This window comes from Sinocyclocheilus anshuiensis, unplaced genomic scaffold (genome assembly GCF_001515605.1).
Source record: "Sinocyclocheilus anshuiensis isolate Anshui unplaced genomic scaffold, SAMN03320099.WGS_v1.1 scaffold122, whole genome shotgun sequence".
Lineage (NCBI taxonomy): Eukaryota > Metazoa > Chordata > Actinopteri > Cypriniformes > Cyprinidae > Sinocyclocheilus > Sinocyclocheilus anshuiensis.
Window position 1 is genome coordinate 895,251 of NW_015544153.1, and position 10,986 is coordinate 906,236.

A 10,986-nucleotide genomic window follows, 5' to 3' on the forward strand; every position below is an offset into this window, starting at 1 on the left:
TAAACCTGAGGAGGGAATAAGTTCATATTTACTGTGTATAGTAACAAAAAAATCTTGATTCAGTCTGTACTGAAGCAGCCAGATCTATATATTTTCACAATTACATGTGTTTGTGTGTGTGAGCATGTGCCTATACACACCGACAATATTGGGGAAAGTGCAGTTCCATTCCTTTGTGTGTGTGTGTGTGTGTGTGTGTGTGTGTGTGTACCATTATTTTTTCCCCCACGATTGCCCAAACTAGGAAGTTTTGGTCCCTTAACATAACAGCAGAAAAAGAAAAAAATCAAATAAATTTGGAAATCATTTCTATTTTTGTTTATTTGCATGATCTTCATATTTCAAGAAAAGCTACCTCACACAGGAAAAAAAACGAAGTTAAAATCTGGATGTGAACGAGAGCAGATTGGGGTTTGAGAAGCGTCAGGAAGACCCCCCCGGCACGGCTCGGTCCATCTTCAGAAGGTGCTATTAGTATTGATCTATCAATCAGTATTTCCCACAATTCCCAGACCATCCCACTCCCTAACTAGCCTCATTCAACACACACAGCCTGCTCAGAGGATGCGGAACTATGCGGGATGATCAAAAGACAGAGGGACTCTTTTGGCAATGCCGGAATTTTGCTCCCAAAGGATCGCCATATCACTGAACAGGATGTGTGTGTGTGTGTGAGGGTGTGTATATTTTTGTTATAATTAATATTATGATCTTGGTCTTTTTTTTTGTTTGTTCTCTCTTTTTGGTTCTGGTTTTGTTATGATTTTAATTAATGTAAATTGAAAATAAAGGAAAAAACAAGGAATTATGAAGTCAGATTTTAATTGTGTTTTTAATCATCATGAGCACAAAAAGTTAAATGTATGGAATTGGCACAGGAGTATGAAACTAGTGCTTTGCTTATGTGTGTGTACAGTAATTTTCTGAAATAGAAGCCTACAAGGTATCAGACATAAAGGCTTGTATAACATGCTTCTTTAGCCTTCTAAAAATAAAACAGAATAAAAAAAGGAGCTCCAACCACAATAATAACAGACATTTAGACCCTTAAGGCTCTTAGAAAATTAGCAATATTGTAAGGTATACATATTATGTGGACTCTGTATATTGAGGATGCAGTTGTCTCACAATCAGCATGTCAGTCACTAAAACAAATCACATTTCCAGAGAAAATCTCACTGAAATCATTATCATAATCACTGTGAATCTTAAAAATAGCTATAAACTCTAAAGAGCATGTTAGAGATAAAATGAAAGAAACACATATTAGGGAAAGAGTATAAAATGACATTCACGTCCCAGACCCACAGCTGGCTCCAAAACAATTAGGTAGAAGGGGCGTCAAACCTTGAGCAGGAGGAATCACTGACCAGAGGCATCATTCAAACTGACAAAAGACAAAAATGTTATTAATAATCGGTTAATTAAGTTCCACGATTATTGTAGGTACAAAATTAATAGTGGCTTAGGTCATCGCCTTTTGATGAATTTTGGTTAACCACAAAAAATGTAAAAAATATGTGCACATCTGATGGGCAAAAAAAAATCCCCTCAATGAGGGTGCTCAACTATTGTAAACAATAAGAAGAAAGAAAGGTTGGCACACCACAGCTCCAAAAATTCAAAAATGTGGGTTGAATTCACAGGTGACGTTTCGAGCCGTATGGCTCTTCATCAGACAATGATCACATATACTAATGAGCCCTTAAAGACTAACAGAAATTACATCACATGATAAACCACACGACACACACACACACAAAACTCAACACTCGGGCAAAAACTTACATAGCTGAAATAAAAGTGAAAACATAAAATATTAAGAATCCCTGTACAGGGAAAATTTTAAGATCAGAGGAACGATTTCTTGTAATGTTATTTATATACTGCACTGTCCGTGTGGACTAGCAGACAACTCAAAATGCAGACTGCCGAACATCTTAGTGCCATTAGGCTGACCCTAGAAGTCAAGTTGCACAACATTTTGTTACATTTAAACAGTTGGTTTCCACACCACAATATATTGGCATTGAAGCTGTCAATTTACCTTGTAGAGGGGGTGATATCAACAATTTGCTTTTAAAAACATGAAGCCTATTAGATTTATACTTTGAACACATTATCACTTAATGGTCTTAACGAAGAGTTTGATATTCATCCTTTTCTGCATTAATGATGCTGATTGTATTTGTATGTTCACGTTTGATTTTTTTTCTAATCAGGTGTTTATGTTAGATTGTTGTTATTTGTTCTTGGTAATTTGTTGCCCCAGTGTTGAGTTTTATTTTATTTTGTGTGTGTGTCATATGGGTTATCATGTAATGTAATTTCTGTTAGTGGGCTCATTAGTGTATTTGTTAATTGTCTGATGAAGAGCCATACGGCTTGAAACATCACCTGTGGTGAGAAAATGAAATAAACATTTTTGAATTTTGGTTAAGCCAACTCATGTCATTTAGCCTACATGATTCACACAGAATTATTATTTCTATGTGGGGTTGCGTTTTTCCCATGAAGCATCATGGCATACATGAAAATGCAGGGCATACACTGCAGTCGAGTTCAGTTGTAATTTTGCTTGGTTCATTATAAAAATGTATATTACATGCAAACTATAAAATTACCACACTAGACTATCATGACAGTCTTATGAAAATGTAAAAAATGTAAAAAAACTTCAAAAAATTAGGTGCATGACACCCCTGACTATGACTTTTAAGAAAAGATGAGAAGATGACACCCCTAACACATGGGTGACATGACATGACACCCTGTGTAACACTGACCTATATGAGATGCCACAAGCCATTACACCAGACAACCATATAAAAGTGCATCTGGATTTTGCAGAAAAAGATTTTGCAGTTGGTTGAGACCAAGAGTTTTCAAGTGGCGAAAACTCAATAGTGGCCTAAAAGTCTACATACCAAGGATAAAATATGCTACTGAGAGTGACAACACCCTGTGGCCTTATTTTCATCATTAGGGGTATTTTGCATTAACAGAGATGTCAAGAATACATGGAAATACTCCAAAATTACCTGTTTCAGTCTGTTAATATATGTGTAGAAATGTATATGAAAAGGCAACACTTGTGACCATCATTTGTATGATGATGAGTTTGTTCTCATACTATTAAACTATTAAAGCCAATCAATATAACATAACAGTAAGTAAAAATAAAACAATCGACAACAAGCAACGTTTAGGATGGTAATTTGTGAAACAGACAAACAAGAGTCAATGGAATAAATGAGATACATAGAAATACTTGTATTTTCAAACAGATCAGATCAGCAAGCAGTTTGTAATATCTAATCTTTATCTTTTTTCGCACAAATTCTTATTTTCGATGTTTCAAGCTGCTTATCTGTTAAATAAACGCAGCTCAATTCATCCTCACCATCAGCTCAGCCACGTCTCTCTTAATCCAGTCCACGTACCCCGTGATCTCGTCTCGACCAATCAGAAGCGACATTGCGCTTATTAGGAAATCCACATTGAGAGCGTCGAGCTGAGCTGAACACAAGAGCAGAGAGCCAAACTGAGCAGGCGCGGTGCACGAGAGTCTCACGAAGTCAATTTGACCGTCTGTGCGCCAGACCGAATTGGGGAACAGTATAGATTCTCAGCTGTGAGTATACCGCTATACCGTGGGAAGAGATGATCCTGTCTTCGGGACTGACATAACGGTTAAAGGTAATGCGCTTAAACTGCGTATTTTGCACCTGTAGGCTTTATTATTGCCTTGTAAAAAACGCGTTACATAACGTGCGCCGGTGACCCCATTTCCCACGTTTGTTTTGCTATTGAAGTTTTTCCAGATGTGTTCCTTACATTTGTCTCTATGTTGTTCTTTTGAATATGTCATTTTAGTTTTAGAGAACGTAGCGGGGAACCCAAAATGTATACATTAACACTAACTACAATGTCTCGCCATTTTCACCTAATCGGAATTGACCTAATTTCTACTCTAGGATGTTTAGTGTGTCTGTGGAGCAGCGTCGCGTGCCACTGTAAAAGGTGTTTTAGTGCAAAACAAAACTATTCATGCCCTATTTTTGTCTATTCTGTATTTGTTTTGTTTACTAATGTTATATGTACAAGTCTTTGTGGTTTCTTTGTCATGAATGGTAATTTGAGATGAGTACAATTATGAAAATCTGACCTACCATTCCTACCCACAGCATCCTTTTGGGGTTTGTTTGTGGGTGCAATTGGTAGTGCATCCATATTTTTTCTGCCTTCCCCCCCCCGAGATTTCCTACCTATGTTGTAATTGAAAGTTACCAGTATACTACTGGTAGACCATCTTAAACGGGTAGGTCAGATTTGCAGTACACCTTCAGGTAAATGTGTCTTTTTAAATAGATTCTTTAGACAAGATATCACAGGTGAATAGGGTACCTTTTTTTTTGTAACTAAAAAGTACTTATTTTAAGACTAGTACATTGTCACAGTACAAGTGTTTTGTATTACAAGTTTTCTGAAATGTTTTGTTTAAATATGCAAATGCTGCATTATCTAATTTATTAGGCACTAATTCGCGTACGTTTCCAGGTCTTGTACCAAATCTCTGCCTGAAAAATGCAATTAAAAAAATGCAAACAAACAGTTAGGAAAAAAAAATCTACCTATTTGTTAGGAATAAAATGTTCTATTAATCAGCAGAATTATGAAAGAACAAACCCTACTCTAAAAACCTTGAGAATATAGAAGTCTGGTGTATGTAAGTGCTGCTGAAGTAGAGATTTATTGCTCAGTGTGAGGAAAAAATTATTTTGAGAAATCAGTCTTTAAATATATTTACTGTATTTGAAATCTACAGACGCAAGTAAATAAAATTGTAATAAACAATTTTTTTTCTATCCACTAATGTTATGGAAGCAAAATTGCCCAAAAATCTAAAAATTGACAAATGTGTGAAAAAACAATGGATTTGCCTGTAGTGTCTTGCCTGTAGTATCACAAAGCCTGCTGTGACAGTGTAAAAGTGGCTGGTGTATAGGATGCACTTTTTAGGTAATGTGTGATAAACTGAGATTGTGTGGAAATTAACCTATAGTGGTACAGTAGTCCTGTAATATATAAATGAGAATCATGTACTGTATAAATAGCTTTTACTTTACACATTTGCTTGACATTAGTGCTCTGTATGTCAGTATGCATAAGTTTGAGTGTTTGTCCCCATATATTACTAATGTGGGTTTGCTGGCTAAAATATTTTGGAAAAAAAGTAGTGACGAGTACCTTTGACAATGTTGTGCACATGCAGGACAGTTGTAGCAGATGGTCTGCCAGTACAAGTTGCTAGATCAATCCCAGGTAGAGGTGGCCTACTGTAATTCCCAGAGCACAGACAACCGATAAATTGCCTCAGAGACAGAGACGTAACCTTGCACATAGATAAATCAAGATAAATCCTCAGCCTCCTTGAGGCCACTTTCTTTGCATGCGTGTATGATGGTTGTTTTCGAGCAGGGTCTGTAGACATGTCCTTGATTGACAGGTAGATTTCTATGAATGTCACATTATTCATGAGAGACAGTATGGTATTGCCATAAATGACGGAATTCAGAACAGTGTAGTCGTCACACATCCGGAGTCAGTCTGAGGAAAAGCCAAGAATTCACAGAATGACTCCTCAGATTGACAGGTTTTAAGTCGATTTGAAGGATTCCTCTGTCATGAAGGGGAAACAGGACAAAAAAAAGACTCAAATCTTAACCAAATGGTCTGAGCAAAAGTTAAAAACGACAATACATTTTTACTGCCTAAATGTAGGATATTATGATGCCAATGTCTGTAAAATATGAATGGAAAAGTCTCACAGACAATGCCATCAGTTTGTAATTTAATTGCATTTCTGTTATAGGGTGATGATGTGCTAGAGATGGACCCCAATTTGCTGTTTTAATTATGATGGCAACAGTAACATACTAAGAATAAGATGCTGAAAAAGTGTATAATTTGTATTGTAGGGCCCTTTTCTTCGAGTAATTTTATTTTTTATCTATTTTATTTAAATGGCAAAAAATGTCTTGTAAGGCAACATTTCCCCATGTTTAATGAGGGTGTAATTTTTTCACATATTTATATTTTTAATATAAACATTATTTATATGTTTTATGTTTTAAGGCTTTTAATTTTGTTTATTATTATTATTTTGCTTTTTGAGAACATATGAATAAATGTATTTGTCCTGATTTTATTTATTTTTTACATTTATTTTTGAAGGGTGACTCAGTGAACATGGCCCCAAATTCCATCCACTGGTTCCGGAAGGGCCTCCGTCTCCATGACAACCCTGCACTTCAGGAGGCAGTACGTGGGGCAGACACTGTTCGATGCGTCTACTTCCTGGATCCCTGGTTTGCTGGGTTGTCCAACCTTGGGGTCAACAGGTGGAGGTGAGTGCAGTTGTTTTAGAAATATAAGAAAGAATAATTTTATCCCACGTTTCATCTAGCAAGTCCCTGTTAGTTAGGAGTATCCAAAAATGAGTAAAATACATTAAGTGTATTCTTTGAAGGAACAAAATATGCCATTGATCCATCATATGCAGAGCCTTTATGATATTTAGTTTTTTATTAGGACCACTAAACAGTACAAACACAGTCACTATTTAATACACACTCCAGTGTGGTTGCAACTAACAACAAAAACTAGCCCTGTCTAGGTTTTATTGTGTGATATGTTATGCAACTTGAAAATGCTGTGTAGCCTTGACATATATAACAACTGCAAGGAAACTTCCTGAAGTGAAAGGCTTTTCCTATTCACACATTCCTATTACATACTTGTCATTTAGCTGGTACCTTTTTAAATCACAAACCATAACTGATCTCCCATCCTATGTCACTTTATGTTGTGTGCATTTGAATGAGGGTCAGAAACTGATATTGAGGTCATGCTGTTGAAAAAAAATCAGCTTTTTTAGATTTGTGTATGTTCTGTTCCAATGAAAATGAACCATATTGTTGTGTAAACCTGAAATACGAGTTGACACAATTTGATGACCACATAAGCAGTCTATTAAATATACTATTGCAGTTTGTTCCAACTGTAAAATAAGACTGGGCAAAGTCATGACATGTTGCTTTAATAAAGGTTAAAAGATGTGATTAGTAACCGTGTTGTAAACTTTGTGCATCATTTTACAGTCACATCCTGCCTGCAGTGATCATAAAGGTGCAGTCTCATTATCAGCTGATGCAGCTGCATTTTTATAGAAACAGAAATGTCATATTCTCTTATGATATCAGATTTCCTTAATGTTTCTTAAATGTGGGGCGATGGCCCAAAATGGATAATAAAAATGCGTTATTGTAGGCAGCATATTGCTGGGTCTTAGTAATATAATTTTTCAGTTAACATTTAAGGTTGTACCATAAACAATTTTAGTATTATGTTGGGTGACCATTTTATGCCTATGTAAATTTGGGGTCCTGAAGCAAAACCAGTTGAGAACCACTGATTTACACAATGGTTAAATTTAAGAAATGCTCTATTTGAGCTTCACTAAAAGGATCTCTTTTTTTTGTCTTCAGATATGTCTGTGTTTCTATTTTAAACCAGTGAATACCCACACATAAAGTAATCTGACCACATGGCCATGTATGCAGATTGATCCAGTGCCTTAACAGTCAGTCAAGAGGAAAGTAGGCCAAGTCGTCGACCAGCAGATGCTTTGTTCTCAGAAGACAATCAGACAATCTGGTCACAGAGCTTGTCATTCAGCTCTCCTCAACAACTGGATGCATTGTGATCTGACTGAATGTTAAAGAGAGTGAATTCGCCAGATTAAAAGATGAAGCAACTGTAACTGGATTTGTCATTGTCAGCTTCAGTGTTCAGATGGCCTCTGCAGTCTTATTTAAAACACCTGTTGAGCACCAAGTTTAGGTACCTTAATGCAGGGAGATTGCAGGTCACATTGTGTTGTCTGCTCTAAATCGCCTTTAAAAATAGTGGTGTAATTGAGTAAGCTGCTGTTAGGAATCTTTGTCTTCACTGCTATCATGCACGCTACACTGCATCATTACACCCTCAAGAGAGACATGTTACTTCATGTCAGTGCATCATGTCAAAAACATGCTTGATGTCATGCAGTAGACAATTACCAGTCACTCAATGAACTGATATCCATTGACACAGATAGAACTGATGTAACTGATTGAGTTAATGATAACTAGTTGTTATTGGTTCATGTTACCATGCTCTGGGATGGGAATGACATTCACATAACACTAATATAATTAGTGTTGACTTGAGATGCGAAACTGGAATGGCCAGGTTATGCATCTTGTGTCTGCAGCACGTACTCTTAAGTGAAAGACACAATGTTCATTTTTTGCAACCATTATAGTATTTATGCTGCACTTGCAGCAGAAGCATTCCTGAAGCAGCATTGTCTATTTTTGCCATTCCAGCGTCCAATTTATATTACCCCTCCCTATATAGATCAAGATTGTAGTAGTTCTCTAGCAGTTTATGACCTGTTATTCAATATCAGTGTTTATGACATGTTACTCAATATCAGTGTTTATGACATGCAGTATTACAGTTTATTTCCTATTAAAGCATATATTAAATTTGATAACCTATCATATTATGTTAAGTGTAAAGCACAGCTCTGTTACTTTTACACTACTGTTCAAAGATTTTTTGTCGGTAAGAATTACTAGTGTTACTTACAATTAGCAAGGACACATTAAATTGGCCAAAAGTGACCGTAAAGACATTTATAATGATTTCTGTTAAAAAATAAATGCTGTACATTTGAACGTTCTATTCAATAAATAATCCTGAAAAACGTTATGGTTTCCAAAAAAATATTCAGCAGCACAACGTTTCGTCATTTGATGATAAGAAATATTACTTGAGCACCAAATGAACATATTAGGATGATTTCTGAAGGATCATGAGACAATAAAGACTGGATTATTGGCTGCTGAAAATTCAGCTTTGCCATCACAGGAATAAATTACATTTTAAATATAATAAAATAGAAAACAGTAATTTTAAATTGTAATTATATTTCACAATATTTCTGTTTTTACTGTATTTTTGATCAAATAAATCCAGCCTTGACTTTTCTGTTGTATTCAAAGTATACATTTAATCAGTTCTCTTATGTACACTCTGCAGAATGTGTGAAACAGACCTAATTTGTTTGCTTTTGCTGAACTTCAGCACTTTTATCTACCTTAACGGATGAGGCATGTGTACCTAGTTAGTTACCCATTTTGTGTAGTAACTGATAATATGAACTGTAGCCCATAACTTGTTATCTTGGATTCCTAGAAGCTGGACGGATAGTTTTTCACTAGTTCATGGCCAGTAATTCTAGACTTTATTTTAAAAGACTGAACCTTATTGTCTTATGTCTGTTTTCACGTGATCTGGGGGAAAGGGAATACAAGTGTGGTCTTTTCTCAGACTAGGTGCTCAGAGTGTTGTTGTGGTTGAAAAGAGATCACTGGGCTAATTTTATGCCCTCCAGTGGTGGAGACCATGCATGCTGCAAATCTAGGCCAGGCCAGTTACATAAGGTATGATGGATGACAGGGCAGAGTTAGGAAAATTAGGTTTGAGTTTTCCATTCTTGTGCTCCCAGTAGCTATTAGTTTTTGTGTTCTTTTGGATTTCATGAATGGAGGTGTTAGTGTGTCCGTTTATATGTGCGTGTTGGTGGTGCAGTTGCGTGTGTTAGTGTGTTGAACGGTCGGCCAGTATCTGGAGCACAGGGAGCTTTGTCCCTGTCTGTTCTCTAATCAGGGCTTTGGTTGCAGACAGTCTGACTTAGTGGACTCAGTCAGGACTCTAGGACCAAATAACAGACACAGGTAGACGGTCGGATGGGCCTTTCAGATAAATACTATAACCTCATTAATGAAAGAACTAAATGTTCTGTAGAGGAAGCCTACCGTGACAGTGGGTCTTTTGGAAACTTCTGTCCTGTCTGCTCTTTACTCATATTTTACATACAAAATTGTCTACTGTATTTGGGTGAACATGATTGCTGACTCATAGTTACTGGTCTGGAACAAAGGGTTCTGCTTTTACGGAGAAAGTTTCTAAATGTCAAGGGAAAAAAATAAAATTACTCTGAAAGGACTTTGAGCAGTTAAAATTAAAACATAAATTTTGTTTGTTGCAACAAGAACTGTCACAGTACCAAAATGTGTTCCTTTATGTAAAAAGATAAATATTGATATTTTTTATGTTAAATATTGAAGAATACAAAAAAAATCTGTTTTTAATCATTTTAAATTAAATAAACAAAAAAAAATTCTTATGTTATTTCATTTGAACTAAATAATGTACTAGTGCTTTTGACATTTAGAATATTTTTTTTAAGTGAAAACAAAAATGATCTGACCTCTCTATCCAAGTGCACCAAGTGTCATCTGCTGATTTATTCATAGAGCAGCGTTTCTCAGTAAAGGCTGTAGTACTTAATGTCCCTTCAGCTGGTAAGGCAGATGTGTAGAGAGGAAATAGCAGTTAAGCTTCTAAAGTTTTAAACGGGTCGTGAATGAACAGATTTGTGAATGGAAACTCAGAGCATCTGTAGGTTTAAGGGACAGCTTGCTGATCAGGTAAAGCCTCAGGGCTTTGCTTTAGATCAGTAGTTCTCAAACTTTTCAGGCCAAGTAACTGGTCAAGTCAAATCAGGACATCCCAGTACCATCTACTCTCTACATTGTTCACTGTATTTTGGAATTTGAGCCAATGTAGACAATCTTCAAATGTAAAATAAAATACTTTATAAACAAATGTGCTTATTGGTATTTTTGACTCCTTTTAGAATCAGTCCATGGAATGTGGATCTGCCTTTATGGTGGAAAGACAATACAAGACTTTGTAGACTGCAATGGTAGATGGCAATAGTTCCTATGGAAGGATTGGTCAGTAACGTTTTTTAGTTTAAGCTCAAATTGAGTAACCTCATCTGCTCAATTTTTTTTTTTTTTTACATTC

The 10,986-nt window shown here is 36.0% G+C and overlaps 1 protein-coding gene across 1 annotated transcript in view; it reads left to right on the forward strand.

Annotated features, from left to right (window-relative positions):
• Nucleotides 1-3,501: 3,501 nt before the first annotated feature.
• The window catches only part of LOC107695218 (cryptochrome-1-like), a 16,885-nt gene continuing 9,400 nt past the window's right edge, over nt 3,502-10,986 (forward strand). Inside the window, exons 1-3 of the mRNA XM_016495035.1 lie at nt 3,502-3,699; nt 6,238-6,410; nt 10,814-10,882. Coding sequence (XP_016350521.1) covers nt 6,253-6,410; nt 10,814-10,882 — 227 coding nt within the window. The 5' untranslated portion in view covers nt 3,502-3,699; nt 6,238-6,252. The remainder of the gene's footprint in view (nt 3,700-6,237; nt 6,411-10,813; nt 10,883-10,986) is intronic.